General features: G+C 40.8%; 1 protein-coding gene across 1 annotated transcript in view; it reads left to right on the top strand.

Annotated features, from left to right (window-relative positions):
* Window positions 1–1,818: 1,818 nt before the first annotated feature.
* The window catches only part of LOC130585368 (centrosomal protein of 112 kDa-like), a gene marked incomplete at its 5' end in the record, with an annotated part of 38,037 nt that continues 21,396 nt past the window's right edge, over window positions 1,819–18,459 (top strand). Inside the window, 2 exons of the mRNA XM_057385833.1 lie at window positions 1,819–1,893; window positions 5,576–5,725. Of these exons, the coding sequence (XP_057241816.1) occupies window positions 1,819–1,893; window positions 5,576–5,725 (225 nt within the window). The remainder of the gene's footprint in view (window positions 1,894–5,575; window positions 5,726–18,459) is intronic.

Consider the following 18,459-nt stretch of genomic DNA (forward strand, 5'->3'; position numbering starts at 1 on the left):
CAGTAATTTCTGCTATTGCTGTAATTTATTTTTCACTTTTTTCTCTAAAGATAAACTGGCAGTTTCAGTCACTTTAGGACAGGCAGTGATGGTGAAACATCATCTGAAACTGGGCTGCAGTGCAATAGAATGAGTGTTAACATGGGCCAGGCCAAATACTGAGAGAAACAGAGCAAGGGCAGAGCTCTCTGGGGTCACTGGTGCTGTGTCCCCACTGCTTTTATTTATGGACCCCCACAATGGACCCTTTTCAGTGATAAACATAGAAAAAGTGAAATTTAATTTGTCTGGCGCTCCAGAATTCTTCCAGATGCTGTTTTAAACCAATGTGTATTGCTGTTATCACAAAACCAAACTGTAGTGTTAACTCAAAAATGAGGCACAAATTTCATAATTGGTTTGGAAGAACTTCTTTAGTACATTCCTTGTGACCATCAAACAGATGGAGACGTCCGTATGTTTCGTAATTTTGGAATTTGAAGGGATTCAGATTGTGAAACTTCAGTTTTAAAGTTTAGGATTAATTTGAGCTGGCTGTGATGTTCTTACCCTGAGCTGCACCTTGCAGAGCCCTGCCCTGCCGAGGATGATCCCAGCCCTGCCTCAGTGATCCCCAAACGCTCCACAGCTCTCAGCTCCCAAATTCACAGCCCAGGAAAATCAATCAGACTCTTTCCCTGCCTGAAATCCCGGGTGTTTGCAGAGATGGAGCTGAGCCCTGCAGGATTCTGAGGCTTTGGGGGCCCCTGTGGTTTCCGTGGTCCCCCAAAGAGCGTTGGGCGTGGGCCGGGTTTGGGCAATGGATGCGGCGCCGTAAAACTGAGAACGACAGATCAAAGGTTTGAGCAGGAGGTCAGATAGGTTTTGAAAACTTAATCAGCTTAAATTTGCTTCAGAACTCGGCTGTGTGAGATTCTGTCCCCCCTAAGAAAATATTTGTCTGAGACACCTGTCCTCAAGTTTGAGAGCCAAGAAGACGAGAGAGCTGAGCAGTTCACCTGAGGACAGCATGCTGGGGCTGGGCTGGTTTCTGCAAGAAAAACACAAATCAGGTTTCTCTCCTGAAATGGAATTGCATTTATTTTTTTATTACTATCACTATTATCAAATTATTTCTGAAATTAAATTATTTGAGGGGAAAGAAAAAACCTTAAGGGCTGTTTTTCCTGTGGCTAGAAATATTTGCTTGCTGGGTTCTGATATGACAAAGCAACCTTGTTTTCAGCTTGGTTTATTCTTTAGCTTTGAGCTGTGAAAAAAAATGCTGGGACAAGGACAGAGCTGTATGGCCGAGCTGGCTGAGCTGCACCTTGGGTGGATTTTCTGTGTAATCCCCACCTTTCCTAAGGAAGGGATGAGCAGAAGAGAGGTGAAGCTGCATTCCCCATATCACACTGTACCCTGGCAGCCTCTTCCTGGGATTCTCCCTCATTTTTTTCCCCTCAGTTCAGGCACAAATCCACCCTGATAAACTCATTTGTTGTGTGTTGCCTCCTTCCCCTGCCGCACACACACACACACACACACACACACACACACTCATTCTCTCCTTTTTTTTTTTTTTAATCCGCAGAACTCTTTATGTTTTCCTAATAATTGGCAGCAGAGGTACAATTTCTCCCCTCTTTTAAGTGATGAATAGTTGGCCCGAGATCAAAGCCCGAGCCCTGGCGGTTTTTTTGGCTGCCACAAAAGGGCGTTGGGGCTGGCGCGGGGCCGGCGCTCGGCGATGGGCACGCGGAGGAGGTGCCAAGCCCGGGGCTGGGTGGCAAAATGTCTGTGCACGTCCTCTGTCTGAGCTGATGGGTTTGTCCTTTGTGTGTGTTCCAGGCCAGCAGCCGGCTGAAGCAGACAGAGCAGGAGTACAGCCTGAAGCTGGCCAAATCCTCGCAGGTAGGTGGCCAGGAGCTCAGGTGAACCTGTTGCGCTTGGAAGCTCAAGGAAAAGCGGAGTTGCTTCGGTTCTTTGGCCCGGAGAAGTCGTGGCTTGTTGCCAAATCAAACGTCCGGTGTCTCCTTGCAGATTTTGAACCGAAATAAGTGCAGAGCGTTAAGCTGGCTAGAAAATACAAGGTGGGGTTTTGTGAGTTCTGAGTTTGGTCTTTTTTATCGACATCGTCATCTCCTGAGGATCCAACAGGACTGAGCCCTCCCTCAGCCAGTGGGGAGGAAGGTGAGGTGCTCCAGCAACATAAAATCAGAAGTTACACAATCAGAACTTTAACATTTCATGTTAAAGGTGGTGTCACCCATGGTTTCTTCATTTTTATCATTGATCCCCACCAGTTCTGCGTTTCTGCCCAAAACAACACCTTGAGGAATGGCAGTGTCCTCCAGGCATGCTGGTTTTGACTTGAGTTTCTGTTCTTCAGAGAGCTCAGAAGATGAAAATGAGTGTTGAATTTACATATATACTTAAAAAGGGTGAGATGGGATGATTTTTAAATACTCCAGCTTTCAGTTTGACTGGCAGGTAGTACTGAAGTGTGAAAAATGATGGAGATGCAACCAGAAGTTAAGCTTTTAATAGGAAGAAAATTGCCAGGAGGATTTGTGTGGAGGTGTCATTCTCCTCATCTCTCTCAGCCACAGCAGAGTGTCTGCCTTGCCTTGCAGAGGGTGTTTGTAGCCAATAGTCCAATAATAATCTTTTAAAATCAATAAGAACACTACCAAGAAAGGTTTAGCAGCCTCTAAACTAAACAGAAGTGATCAGGGAGACAATAACAAGAAATTGCAAACTTTTTTAAAATGTTTTTTTAAAATGTTTACCAACACTTTAAAATACTTAAAACTCTCTATTTCAGCTTTTCAGCTCCTTGAAGTCTTATTCTCTGTAACACTTGTCCAAAACCGTGGCTTCAGTTATTTTGATGACATTTTTTGGCTCTCACTGTTTCACGTTACATTTATCAGAATCAGTGGTAAATATGTCTTATATTTCTCAAATCTAATGTGTATTTTCTGCACATTTATTTGCATAAAGAGAGGGATCTCCATGCTTGGAGATACTTAAAACATGACTGGGCTGGTCCTGAGCAGCCAGCTCTGGGTGATACATCTTTAAACTGGTCCATTCCACCCTCACCAATTCCACGTTTCTGTGGTAAATCAGAGAGATTGCTCTCCCTCCTAAAAACCTTTTCAGTGATTTTAAATTAGTAGTTTAGTCATTTTTGAGGGCCTTTTTTATAAAGAGAGAAAGAGACAACAATGAAAAAACTCTTATTTTTTTTGTCTTTCCATCTGAACCTGAAAAGCAGGAAATGGTTAAAGCTCAAAAAGTAACATTTAATCCATGTCAGACCTGAAGGAAGAGAACTCTTCCACAGCCTCCTCTATTTTACCTTTTGTCATTGTCACCCACATGAGAGTGGAATCAAGGCAGTCTTTCCATGCCAGTCATAATCTAATGTCAGTACAAAAAATGGTTCTTGCTCCATTTGTTAAAGACAGTGGGAATAATTGAAAGCATTTCTGAATTATTAATTCAGGGATGAGAGAAATCACTTTTAATTGTTGCAGTGGGAACACGTAGATAGTGTAGCTCAAGGTAAGAACTCTTTAACCTAAATGTCACACTAAATTTTGTCAGTGACATTTATTGGCCTGCAGAACAGTCTCAGGATGGAGAAATTTGGGGATGTGTTTTGTGTTAAGGTGGCTTTGCTGTCACTGAGGAGGGAGCTGTACCCGGTTCATCAGTGTTTTTTGGGGCAGACACAACACACACATCATCTGCCAGGGCTGCTCCATACAGCACCTTCACCTGAATGGCTGAATTTCCTTACTTGTGTGGCTTTAAATCAAATCCCCCAAGCTGCTTGGCCATGGTTGGGTTTGGGGTTTTTTCACAGCTCGCTGTTGATAATCGGCCGATCGCGACTTTTCTTGTGGTGGCGTTGCTGACAACATCTGTCTGATCTTACTCTCCTCGGCCTCTTGGAACATTTGCTTTTAACACCCACACAGAGAAGATATTTCAAGAAATTTCCTCTGAAGTTTATACAAAGTCAATAGAATTTTTCACTCCGAAAAGTGCTGCACAAAGCAGATCTTTCTTCATCAATTCCTGCTGAAATCTTCTTGCATGCATTTCAGAACTCCTGTACTAGGCTGGGCTCTTAACTCAGGAAAAGTTTTAAATCTCAGGTTTGGGTTCTGTTGAGAGTTTGTAACTTGTTTGTAAAAGTGACAAAATGAAGTGCATGGTTTCAAGCTGTTATCTTATTAATTTATTGATTAATTATTGATCCATTGCTTTGTCCTGCACGTTACCCACCTGCTAAAACCACATTTCTGCAAATTGTCTGTCTTGTGAACAACGACCTCAACTGCAAACCCAGAGATGCTGCTTCATTCTGCCTAAAGAGTTGCACCCTGTCCAGATAAACTCTGAACTTTGGCATATTGGTATCCACTAACCTTCTTTTTGATGGATATTATCTTTTAAAATATGTATTTAACCTATATGTATAATATAAAATACTGTATTTTTAATATGTATTGTCTAAAGCAGTACAGAATTACAAAGGTAGGTTTTACATATAATCTGTGTTACTTCCTGGGGTTTTCAAGCAGTTAAGCAGAAATAAATTTTCTACAGGTTTTTAGTCAGGTCTTTTCCCCTTTTCCCAGTGATTTTAGTTCCTTGATTTGTACCACATCTCTTCTCACACTAGTCCTGGCCTATTATTAGGGTTTTTTTAACTATTTTTCTTTCCTAAATAGCCATGTAATTAATGTTTCTCTGCCAGTGAGGAGGTGTGGCAGATACAGAGTTTAAGCACTCTGGTCCCTCCTTGAGCTGTCTGTGTGCTGAAGTGCTTTCAGAGTTAAACCATAATATGCTGCTGCAGCAGCTTAACCTTAAGCTTGAATATATACATTAAAGTCAGGGATTCTCCCACATGTTTAAGTGCTTTGCTGGGTGATGACATGTCAGTATAAAATTCTGTAAATATGCCTAAAAGATCAGGGTTAGTTATGACTTTCCCCAATGATGAAAAAGGTAAAACAAATACAATTCAACAAATCACAAGCGAATCACCTAAAAGGTCTCGTTTAAGGTCTTAATGTGGGGTCAGGTCCCCAATGTATTGCTCAGCAGAATCTAAAAGGAGATCAGCAGCTCAGAAATTTCCCTGTCAAGTTTAAATTTCAGTCCAGCGTGTTAATGTGAACGTTTTTCTTCTCAGCAGTATCAAGCTGTAAAATATTCTCCAGAAAAAGGGGCAGCACCATCACCCCGATGTAAACTCACACTCCCAGTTTTGGGGTGGTGGAAGACGGGCACCAGGCTGGAGTTGGAAGATCACAGATGTGCTTTGTTCTCATGAGCAAATATTTTGGACTGTCACAGTGGAAAACACTTCCAAATATTTTGTGTTCAGCAATTCCCATCACTGACAGCCTCACTCTCTTCCTTTTCTCCACATGGCATTTCATGCCCTGCTATTTCCAAACATCCATCTTGGAACAGCAGATCTTTCCAATGCCATATTTATATAAAAAACCACTCAAAATACTTTTGTATTTTGTGGAGGGGAGCTTTAACCTGCTGTTTTCTTTTCCAGGAGATAACTGTGCTGAAGACAACCATTTCCTCCCTGATGGAGGAGAACAACCTGCAGCAGCTTGCGGCCGAGCAGCGGCTCCAGGACGTGGCACAGAAATTGGAAGATGAGAAGCAGCAGCTGATGGAAGATAATGACAGAACAATCAAGGTAATCTGGGGATTTCTCGTCAAAGAAATGAGGGGAATTAAAAGTTATGAGTGCAGGTATGGTCCCTGCTCACCCAGAGCTCACCCAGATGCCCCGGCTTTGACCTGGCTGATCACATTCCTGGATTTGACACATCTGATCCATCCACGTCAGTCACATATTCAAATCTTTCCTGTTCTCTTTCTTTTTGTACCACTCCTGATATTTTTGCTTATTTTCAGCACTTTTCTGCTGTGCTTTTAGGGCTTGGAAGAGAGAAAAGGTGAAAAATAGGAGAGCAAGGCAGTGGCATGGCCTGGGCTGCAGTCTGGTTTGCACAAACCTTCCCAATTTCCATCTTTAAGGCTGCATTGAAGGAAAGTTTGGCCTTAATTTCCATTGAAATCTACATGCAAAGTCTATGCTGAATGAGGATGGAATAAAGTATTCATTATTTGTATTTTTGGTCGTTAGATTTTTCCAGATTTTGCATCAGAATCGTATTTTTTGTCCTTTTTCGATTGTTTTAGGAGGCTGAATAGCCAGGCTCTGTTCTTGCTGCTTTGACACCTCGATTAAAAGTGGCTGCAGAGAATCCCACCTGTGGAAGTGAGCAGAAATCATTTTTAAGCCCTTTTTTTCCCTCAGAGTAGTAAAGAGCAATGGAAAAATTTTGAAACTAATGTGATCTGCTCATGTTGGCAATGGAAACACCTCCTGAGAAGTTGTATAGAAAAGGAAATCCTTTTTTTTTCCCTTTCTAAAGGCATTTACTCGTACCAAAGAATTACATTATTAAATGTAGAAACTCATGAAAAAATCATGAGTTCCCAAAAAATCAACTCCTACAGTTTACTTAATTTTTTTGTGCCCAAAAGGCACAAATGGAAGTTTTTAAATGTTGGATATCTGTTGGATTGTGGTGCAGTTAATGTTCTCCTTTATAAAGGAGTGGCGTCTATTAGGTTGTCATTTTTGCCTCATCATCTGCAAAATGTGCTTTTTCTTCTCTTTCATCAATTTTTTTAATGATCATTATATTTTCTTAAGGAAAATGTCTGCCTTTGTTTGTGTGTTTGTTGAGGAGAAGAATTTTCTTTGTGAATTTTTTTTCTTCTGTGAAAGGCGTAACTACAAAAAGGTGTAACTATAAAAATCATGAATATAATCTGGTTATAATCTGTTATCCAAGTGGAATCAGCACAGGTAGGTTATTTTATCACCAGGTTCTGCTGATAGAACACAGGTAAATCACATTATTCTCATGCACAGGTAAGTTTTTCCCCTGTAGGAGCAGCTTTTTTCTTCTGATGCAAATTCCATGTTGAATTTATGGATTCCCTTAAGCTGAGTTACATTCAATGGAATAATTCAGCTGTTGGCAGCACCAGTTTTGGAGCACTGATGATTATAGGTGGTATGAAACCCTTCTGTGTTCAGCTGTTATAATCTTAATTTTGATGTTATTACCTCACAATGTAATGAAATCCATAAAAACCACAGGGAAATTCAGCAAAGGGTTTCTGAGCAGTGTCCCAGAGAGTTTTTAGCAGCTTTTAAAAGATTTTGTCGACTTGGAGAAGAAATTGGAGGAGCTGTTTAGCTTGGAGTTCTTGAATTTTGTTTAGTATCATTAWTASTGTACTTTWAAAAAAWWTTCTTCCTTTGAAACCACTGATTTAATGGAAATTTACTGAAATCCAGATACCCAAGCAGAAAATTCCTAGGAAGCTGAAATGCTGTGTATACTTCTGGAACCAGCAAAAGCTGGTTTTAATATTTGATCACTTAATATTTTTAAGAACCTCACATACTTCTAGGCAAGCATATGCAGAAATACTTTGCTTTTTATTAGCCTGGGGCAAAAAAAAAAAAAAAAGGGATTTTGGTAAAAATGGAATCCTGGATGTCCTGGAGATGGGGAACAACATCTAATGCAGGGTAAGCTGAAGACCTCGAGGGATGATTAAAGAGACATTCTACAAACAAAGCAATTCTTAATATAATGTAAGCCTTTGAGGAGGCTCAGTGTAGTAAAAGCTCTTGAAAATGCTGTCATTAAAAAGCAGCCTTTGCTAAATATAACATTGATTTAAACTAACATTGAGGAACAGATTGCAATTTCCTCTATTGGTATTGGGTGGCTTCCTGGAAGACCTTCCAATTATTATTTCCTTTCAAAGGGAGAAATACATTTTTTACAGAAACCGACTGGCTCTCAGAGAAGTTTTGGATTGAGGCAGTGAAGTGATATCCAGATGTGGATGCCATAATACACGATTTTGATGTTAATTCAAATTCCTGCCTCTCTTTGCTAGTAAAAGATTTGGATTCATTATTATTGCACAATTGCATCCATCTTCAACTCAATATTTTTTAAGGTAGTATCTTGAATAAATGGAACCTTCAAGAGCATTTTGCTTCTTTTGACGACCTAAAACCCCTGATCTGAGCTTGTTGGGCACTGAAGTGTGGTGTAAACTTTTTTTTTTTTTTTAAATTTGATTCTTACATCCCTATAGTGATGTACCCACAACAGCCTGGAGCTTGATAATTCCAATGGTCAGAGCCTTCACCAAACTCCTCTGCTGCTTTTGGTTACTGGACTGGGCAGAAGAAGGGGTTGGTGGCATCATAAAGATACCTTGAGGTTATTTATGAAATCCCCCAGTTGTTTGGGTTTTTTTTTTTTTAATGAAATCCTTTTGGATGCTGGGATTAAAAGTACAAAACAGTTCCTGGGATTGGAACTGCAAAACATGTTCAGAACATTTTAATGTTGCAGTTGATGGCCAAGTGGGGACTCCACATCAAAAAGCAGATTCTGGAAAGAAATAGATGATGGAGAGCACACAGTGACAAACCCACAACAGAAAAGGAGGAAAATGATGCTTTTTGTGCCAGATGAACCACAATTGTTGTTTGATTCCTGTTACAGATTCTAGGATTCTGTTATATCCCTGAATTAACACCAAAATTTCATTAGCAAAGCATGGTTGGAAGATGACAGATTTCAACACTTGGTGTGTCAGCCAGCTTATGATCACATTAATTCTCTTAATAAATAAGACTTAAAAGATTTCTAGGAAAGAATGTCCCTTAATAATGTTCCCCTTCATGTGAAAAATTCTGAGGCAGTTGGTTTTGGTTTTTTTTTTTTTTCTTTGTTATGTTTCAAAATGTTGGGAGGAGGAAAAAAAGTATTTTATAGCCATAGCAGAACAAAGGGGAAAACTTCTGGGTTGAAATTGTCTGGGCCTTTGTGGGCACTGAGTATTCCTAATATCCTACTGGATTTATTAGATGCTGCTGTGTCCTGGAGCCAAAGGGTTGTTTCTTCTGCTAAGTACTGAATGTTTTATCAACACGAGGAATTTCCTCTGTGAAACCATAAAAAATAGCAAATTTCTGTATCAGAAAAAGCGTTGTTTTAACAATTTGATGCATGAGCTGATTTCTATTTCATTATCAGCCATGTTTATTGGCAAATTCCACTTACAACTATGGATAACATTCTGTATTAAAAGGGAAAGCACATTAATCTCTGAGAACATTAACTGACTGCAGCACTGCAGAGATATTTTGGTTTTTGTCCTCAAAACACCTTTTGGAACAGCTCTGCAAGAGCCAGGGTTGGAGTTAGTAACAAATGAAGAAACAATTCTGATTTATTGGTTTAAAAGTCCCAAGCAAAGGTAAATATAAGTGGTTTAAATGCTTTTAATTAGTGCTTCTTAAGGGAGGAGAGGCTTTAGGGAAACTGAAGTGCCCTGATCTGGAGAAGGAACATTTTTAGTCCTGTTTTAAAAGTGAGACAGAGGAGGGCAGAGCTTTGACTTCATCCAAAGTTTGTGGCAAAGGTGGAAATGAAGGCTGTAATGACTGATGGTGCAGAAGGCTGTGACCTTATGTCAGTGACAACACACAGGACATTAATTAGGGGAAAAAACCCTGAAAAATTAGTGTAAGCTCTGAATGAAAACCTAAAACTTAGGGTGAAGACATAGATTATGTCAAGGGCTTCTTGGTAAGGGAGTCTTGACTTGCTTTGTTGCCCAGGATCCACTGAGGTGGCAGAATTCACTCCTACAACCTCAATTACCAGCTCAGAATGAACTTTTATCACCAGACCCACMTTATTGATACAATTTTTGGAAGTATTTCATTGCATTTTCTACTTTAACTGGGATGAAGGTCTTTTATTTTCTGTTTTAACTTAGATGAAGGTCTTTTATTTTCTATTTTAACTCAGATGAAGGTCTTTTATTTTCTATTTTAACTTGGACGAAGGTCTTTTTTTTTTTTTTTTCTTTTTTCTTTTTAGCCAGCAGTGCCTGTAAAAAGGAGGTCAGCATTTCACTGCTGGCACTGGTTTGTGTCTTGTAAGACATCTGGTCAGAACATGCCCCACTGCTGGTGGTGGTTCCGTGGCCTCAGCCGTGCCAAATTCTGTCAGTCACCGCCCAGCTCGGAGATCTGAGTGTCACAAAGTTCTCCAGAGGGCCTTCAAATCCTTCTAATTGCCTTTGTGGCTGAGCATTACCATGATAAACCATTTGGCATGGTGAAAACAAGAGTTGTAAGGGCCCATCTTGGATGTTAAACACTGGAGTGCTTTTTCATGGATCTTGGTCTCTTTGTTGGTGACTTTAGCCTGTAATAACGCTCATAACTCTGCAGTGTCTTTTATTAACAGGGAATTACAAGGTACTGACACTTGTGCTAGAGCAGACCTTAAAATTTACCAGGCAAATGATTTTTATGTTGTTCAGAACTTCCCATGTTCTGTTTGATCAGCAGAGCAAGTCGTGTCTTCCAAAGAGATAGGTAAATGAAATCTGTGAGTCTTTTATTGTTTTGCTTTCTCTTTTACATGGGGTCCAAACTCTGAGGCACCTGTTTTTCACAGTCTTTGTTGATGTGGATGCTGGTTTCACCTGAATTGTGTCTCTTAGAGAAATGAGGGTTTAGCCCTGAGGTTTGCAACTCTTTTCTGTCTCATTGTTCATTACATTGTTATCTTTAAAAGCTTGTATTGACACATTCATTATAAATGATAATTAAAATAGGCTGACTTCTGTGCTAAGCTTAGATAGTTATTGATCACAGCTGAAATTCTGATTTTCAAAAACTCGTCCTTTCAAAATCATATCTCTTTTTCTACTGCCACAGAAGTTATTTCATTGTCTGAAGCATAGTACCTTCTCTTCGAAATTACAGGCTTTCAGATGTTTGGCCAGCCAGGCAATCCGAGTGGCTGAGCATCTGTAAGTACTTTATAATATCTTTGACATGCTTTGTGAGACAAAGAATTGAGTCATCTTTTTTTTTTTTTCCTGCAGCAAGCTTTGCACTCTGGCATTTTTCTTGACTTTTCATGTCTCAACACATTGAAAAACTTACCATGGCCAACAGCAAAATCAGACTTACAAGTTTTATAAAAGACTAGAGCTGGTGCCTGCCTTTTCCTCTGAACTGCAGTCCAGATTTATTTGACAGGTTTAAAAGTTGGTATTTTTACTTTTTCCTGCATTATCATTGTTGTCCTCAGTGTTTTATTTTCCCTCCAGAAGGCACTTTGCTTCATGAAGTTCTTTTTTTTCCTTGTTAGCCTCAGACTGGATGCCACCTGTCTTCAAATTATGGACTTAAAGATTCTATAAATGCATAATAAAATGAAAAGTCATATACAGCTAAACTATCAATTTATTATAGTAATATGGACTACGCTAACTTTGCCCTGGAAAAATGAGGAAAATAATTCAAATTCAGCCATCAAATTCACTGCTTTTAATTGAGAAGATAAGAGTAATAACACTGAGAGGGGTCCTGTGTGGTTAAAATTGTGAAGACAAAATGCTCTTATTAGAAGTTTTAAGTCATACTGATATAAGCCCACACACTTAAAGAAAGAAGGATAGACAATGTTTAGAACTGTGGTATAAGAAAATGGAAATCAGCTTTTTTAAGGCTGCTGTGATGCTCTGAGTTTACTGCTGCATTTCAAAGGCGTTTTGCTCTCCAAAGAGCAGAAGGACTTTCATGTGAAGGAGAAAGTGGTGCTTAAAAAAAACAGAGCTGGGGAGATACCCAGGAGTCAGGAGGCAGAATGCCTGGGAGGAAGAGCCTGCGCTCCAAAGTCTGGGACTTTAGTGGAGAGGGAAGAAAAAAAAAAAAAGATAAAGATAAAAACAAGTGTCTAATGTCGTCCAAAGACAGGGCATCTGTGAAACAGTCTGTGCACAGGGCTGTGTAGGCTGTCCAAGGGCTGTGCTTTGTTCCAGTTCCAGTGAGTTCCTGGAACGCAGCTCCTTCCCTGCTCCTGGAACAGCCCTGACTGCGGGGCTTCTCCAGCCTTGGGGGTGAAACACAATCTGTGTGAGCCCAGTCCCACCCACCCAAAGGTGCTGGGCACAGCAACACCTCCAGAGCCACCCTTCCACAGCCCACGAGCGTTTATAACCCTGCAGTGGAGGGTTTTGAAGGTTTGAAAGGCAGGTTGGAGGGTTTGGCAAGCAGGGCTTTGGGGATGCAGCTCTGGTTTGTTATCAGCATCTCTTTTCCCTGGATACCTTTCTTACAGCGTGGCTGATCCCGTTGTGCCCACACCACTTCCAACAGTTTTGTCAACATCCTTTTYTTTTTTKTKKTTGTTTTTTGCAAAGATGTGTGTTCTGCTATAGGTTTGTTTTTTGGTTTTGTGCTCCTCGTGGCTCTGGCTGCTGCAGGGGTATCAGCAGGGGAGTGTCACTGAGGATTTCGGCTTTATGCATTAAAATGCTCCTGCCAAAAGCAGTGTTGACTTTAGAAATCTTCAGATTCCACTTCGAGTTTTCTGCTGGCTCTCCAGCTTTATATGTAACTGAAACCCAAGAAGATCGAATATCAAGAGTGTTTAAAAAAAAAAAAAAAAAAGACTGGCTAACACTTTTGAATGGCAGATCACAGGGAAATAGAAATATCTTTGTTAAACTTAACCATTTTCATAATAGTTGGGCTTTTCTTGAGTGTAACAAGAGAAACCTGGTGAATCTGATACCTGTGCATGGTAACTATTTACCAATATTTAAAGGCAGGGTAGCAGAAGAATCAAGTGGTCAGTAGCACTCTTAGACTTTCTGAAAGCCTTAATTTTCTATAACTGGGATGGTTTTTTTCCATCCAAAATGAAAATACCTATTGTTTTCGTAGCATTAAAAGATTACTGACAAAGAGCTACAGAAGGAAAGCAGCCAAAGCTGCCATGTTCCTGCCACTCTTTTGCGTCAGTGGAGTTGAGAATAAAAGAACTTTCCAAGTTACAGTGCTGCACTTGAAAAGGGGAAAAAAGTCTGCGGTGACTTTTATCTGTGCGTTCAGCAGATCAGATGGCAAATTCAGCCCCAGAGCCGGGCAGGGGAGCAGCTCCTGCCTTTCTCTGTAGCCCCGAGTGGTGTGAAACAGCACCAAGCAAGACATCAAAAAGGTCCAAAAACGCGTCGAGTGTAAAGTTTGGGGTTTTCAAACACCTGTCTAATTAGCTCGGTGTTTGCCAGCTCTGGCTCTGGCTTTCTCACAGTTGCATGCTCAGCAGAAGTGGCTTTTTCATCTCAGAGATTTGTGTAAGAGGCTCAACCTACAAACAGTGTCACCAAACCCGACCCGTCGGCTCCTCCGTACAAACCTATCCCATTTCCTCGCAGCCTCAATCGCCCCATTGTGCCCAGCTAGAAGATGTGAGGTGGAACTGTGAGCCAGTTTTTTTTCTAGAAGGACAAGACCATTTTAATTGCAGGTTATTATCAGCCAGTCCTTGTGGTTTGATGTGGATTCAAAGCGAAGCTGCTCATCCGCTCAGAGAACGCGTGGGCACTGATGGAATAACCTCAGCGAGCTTTCGGATGCCTCCATCCTCGGGGAAATTGGTTTGACTTGCCCTTCAGTGGAAATTTTGTGTACAGTTGGCAGTCAAAATAGCAGCAGAGTCCAGAAACAGGAAAAAAGTCTTTTCTGTGTGTTGTGCTCTGCTCCTTTTCCTTTTCAAAAYGCACACAGTGAATATTTTCTGTCCGTACACCTTGTTGCCTTGCAGCCCAAGGAACCCTCCTCTATATGTTCACTATATGTGTGTGGAAATGGAAAACCAGATGAATTTTATTGAAAATACACTTCATTCTTTGAGCTTGCTACACGTGGATATTCATTTCACAGCAATGCTCCATTCTGCTCTGGAGCCTGGGCTGATTCTTGCACCATGACRTCTCGATTCACTGATGATGGACAGGATTTGAGACAGCAAATATTTGATTTGTTGACCCTTGAAAACATTCTAAAGGAGGCTGGTGGGGAACTCTGTGAACCTCAAGGCTGAAGCTTTTTCTGCATTGTTTCTGTGCAAGCATCTGTAGTTTGGTACCTTTGGCCTTTTCAGGGAGCCTGGCTGATTTATGGGGCAAAGAGAGTTCACCTGGTTTCTCCTTCAGGGGTCTGTCTGTGAAATTTATTCTCGGGAAACTGAAATAAGTGTTGCCTACAGGATAAAATTTAGGACTTTGAAGGAACTTCTTGGCAGCATCCCCTCCAAAAGTGCCAGATAACGGAAGAGAGGAAGAGCAGTAAAGGATGAGTCAAGTGCAACCAAAGCCTTACTCCTCCGAGTAAGGGGGAGGACACAACACTTTGGAACTGCTGCTGTTACTAAAACTGTCTCTGCTTCTTTTCATGTAAGCTTTTACCACGTTGAAGTCAATAATTTCAATTAAATCAACAAGTTTTAATAATTATGAAACCAAAATTCTTCATCACTGATGGATATTCACCTATAAATTGAATTTCTGATACAACACAAAGAGTGAGCTGAAGTCGAGTTGGAACTGCCTTCAACAGTCTGGATAACCAACTGCAAGATCCAACATTTGTATTTCCAATGTTGAATTTGTCTCCTGCATTGGCACCTCCAGAAGAATAAATCCTCAGTGAAAACCCTGGATTGCCAATTATGAAGAATTCATTAAGGTTTGCTGAAGTTCAAAGCAAAAAACCACCAGTTCCTCGCAGGTCAGGGCAGCTCTTCTAATGGTTCCTGCTTTGCCTCCAGCAGCAGCTCATCCCCAAAACCTGTTTCTTTTTCTGCCAGGGCTGTTGGCAGGTGAATAGAGTCACATCAGATCACCTCACTTGTATTTCATGCTGGAAACCCATGCCCTGGATGTGCCGTGAGATCATGGATTTCAAACCAGCCCGTGTTGGCCTTAGAAGACAAAACATTTAATGCCCCGTTCGCTTCCCTTTTGGGGTTTGCCAGGAAGTCCCAGCTTAGTTTTGCCTTGGGGTTTGCTGTCTTATGGTTCAGACCATCCCAAAAGAGTAAAGCCTTTGTGAGGAGGAAGGAGAGCATCACTCGTTGTGTTCTGAAAAGAGATCAGGTCATTTATGATGCAAAAAGGAGTGGATGCAAGTTCATCTAGAACTATGGATTTAAATTGTTTACCTGGAAACACCTTTGATCACAGGAATTCCTGGTTCTTTCACACATATAATGTTTTTCCTGCAGGTTTTGTCTCAGCTGTGATAAGGGAAAGTTTTTGGGTACATGAAGTAGCTGAGGCATTAATGTGGAGCTGCACAAATGAGAAACTGGTGGTGCTTCAGAACCTGCTCTGTTTTCTGTTATTTTTTAATGCTTTTGCATTTTCAAATGTCATCTGTATAGGAATATTTGGAACTATTTACATAAGTTTTTTAAAAAAGCTTTTTGTGCTTTCTGGGGGTATTTTGACTACCTTGTCACGACCCTGTGGGTGTTCCTTGGAAGCAAAAGCAGGCAGATATTTTGGGAATGCTTTTTAGACTCACAAGTAACTGAACAGAACCTGTGCTGTGTGGGACTGAAGTCCTCCCCTGCCTGTGCATCTCCATCTAAGACTTTCCTGCAATGCCAGAAGGATCTGAAATAGCAGAATCTTTCTTCTCAAAACTCATTTTATTGGAGAAAATGAGACTCATTTTATTGGAGAAAAACCTGTATTGGAGAAATCATCATCACCAGAAGGTCCAGCATGGGCTGATTATTTCCAGTGCAGGCATTTCTTGCTGCAGAGGTGCTCATGTTGGGAATCTCTCCCAGGAATCCTCAGTCTGGTTATTCCAGGTCTGGCTTGGAGGGGCCCAGACCTGCTGGAATTTTGTCCAATAATCATTGATTCCCAGAGCTGCAACAAGTGTGGCTTGAATGTTTAAACAGTTGCTTTTAAGGGGAACAAACTCAACAAATTTAAACTAGGCAAATTCTGATTTTTTATTGATTATTCCAGTTCAGCTGTAAAGAATACAACAGAGTTGAGGAAATAGGGTGGTGAGGACTCCCAGAAACGAGTTATGCAGGAATTACAGTAAAAATGTTTTGTATAAAAAGCTTAACAGAAACATTTAAATAGGTCATGGAGCCTGACATTGTTCCTTGCTATGTGTGGATGTGTCTGTCTATCTAAAATATCCTGCACTAGTTTTGTAGAGCTCTAAAATGGAAGGAAAAACTTCTGAAGAAACTGAAATAGATCTTACCCATGTCTAATTTGGGGGAAAAAAAAAAGAACTTAAAGGATTTTAGAAATGTTTAAAAACATTGGCATTGTGACAGCAAGAATCTCTGTCATAACGTCATATGATTAACTAGATCAGAAACATTCTGGGATGTTCTGATCAGTTATGTTAATGCCTCTTTTAAAAAGTATAAAGCTAATGCTCTATAAAATAGATACTTGAAAAACAGTTTTGGTTTTCCTCAGGCTACTGAGATTAGAGTTTCGTAATCTGTTTGACCAGCTGCAGAGGACGTTCTGTTTCATTTTTTCTTTTTAAGTAAATGAGCTTCATCTCAACATGATTAAAAAGTTTAAAAAAAAATGAACCAGGCTTCAAAAATGCTCCGTTTTCACTCATACTTTTAAATAGGAGCAACTGCATTGTCATGTCTTGTGCATGTAATTGGGTTGGAGGTCATTAAAGACTTTGAATKAAAGAATTTCCAAGTTTCCAAGTGTGCATCCTCCCCTGTCAAAAATCACCCCATTTTTGGCTTCCAGACATAATTTTAGCAGATATTACTTTGCTGCCTCTCGCATCTCACGTGTGTTGAGTCAAGCTCGCTCTTGTTCAGTTCAAAAAGCAGCGGTTTGCCTCGTGAGTTAATTTTGTTGATTRAGGTTACTTTGAAAGGTAAAAAGACGTTATTAGATTTCTTTGTGTGGGCCTGCGTGCAAGAAAATGTGTGTTATTTTATGTAATGGGAGAATTGCAGCAATATTGAGCACTTGGTTGCACAAAAGAAATAGCTTTTCATTCTTACTGGGAATCAGATTGGCCTATTGATTAGAAATACCCGAGCTTTTCATATTTCTGTTTTTAAAAGAGCACRACAAAATAAGAGGCTTTGTAAAGCCCGTTAGAAATGTTTGTATTTCCAGGTTTTYGTGTATCCGTGGGGAGGAGTGCGTTTCAAGGGGACCTTTGTGGGTCTGCTGGAACCTCTGGGCTGGCTCCAGGTGCAAAATATCCGAACACCCACTTAAAGTGGCAGTTTGGTGATAAAATGGGTCGGGAACGAAGCCCCGGGCAGCGGGAGGATTGCCTCGTTGGGCGAGTGATTGATAAATCCGCTTTATCACGACTCAGGCGTTCTCTCACTCATCTCAGGGAATTCTGCCCGAACYCCTGATGTTTGTTTTTGTAGAACAGTTTTGAGGAGTAGAACAAGCAGCAGAACCAGATGTTTTGCTGCTTAATTTGTATTCACAACAGCAGTTTTTCACTGGCACGGCACTGATGCGATGTTTTAGGCGTTCTTGCGACGCAGCATCAAAAATTCAAGAAGTTGCCTGAGAATGTCGAAGCCGACATCAGGTCTTCACAGGAAACCTGCTCAGAGAATGGCAGGCTCCTGGCTGTTCCCTTTGATTGCAAAGTGTTTAATAAAAAGCAAATTAGGAAATGAAAATTGTCTCGCGGATCAATGGGGCGCAGCAGTTCCRCCCGCTCGGCGTTACCTGTCAGACATTAACCTGATTGAGAATGTTGTATTTTGTATAATAGTCTCCAAATCACACTGAAAGGCTGACTGGAAAAATACCTGATGTATTTTGTGTGTGCTCCGAGGCTGATAACAAACTCTGCAGTTCAAGTTTTAATAACTCGGAGTGGGGAGAGCTGAGAAACTTCAAAAGCTTGGTGATAAATGTTTTTGACAAAGCGTCAGCTGAACATTAGGCAGAATCTTGGTAAATCCTCTCATAAGTGGTTTAAAATGGAGTTCTGAACTTTTCCTTCCTAAGTGTATGCTTAAGATGTCATGGTATCTTTGGGTTTAAAAGATTCATTTTTATCTGGTAAATGTGCTCYGTTGGTGTTTCTGCCTCAACGCCGGCGAGCGCGAGGGGGATAGGGTTCTGTGCTTTTCTCCTTTCCTCTGCTCTGCTCCTGACCATGGCACTCGTGGAGGCTGGAAAAAAAAAAAGGGAAGCAGTGTCAAAACAAACTAGAAATAYTCCAGGTGAATATTACAGGAAACCTTGCAGCTGGCAGGTTTTTGATTGACTTCATCACAACAACCCYGAAGTGTCCTGGTCGTACAAAGCCRTGCTTGGACGTGGCAAGTGCTCGTTGGGTTTGGTGGCCCGTTGAGAAAAGCAGATGAAAGCCAGTTTATTGCAGCCTTTGAACCTCGCCTGCCTTTCCCTCCTGTCACCTGTGCCACTAAAACAAAGGGGAAACAATTCCCT

Source organism: Malurus melanocephalus, unplaced genomic scaffold (genome assembly GCF_030028575.1).
Source record: "Malurus melanocephalus ecotype Western Australia unplaced genomic scaffold, MMel_1.1 scaffold_877, whole genome shotgun sequence".
Lineage (NCBI taxonomy): Eukaryota > Metazoa > Chordata > Aves > Passeriformes > Maluridae > Malurus > Malurus melanocephalus.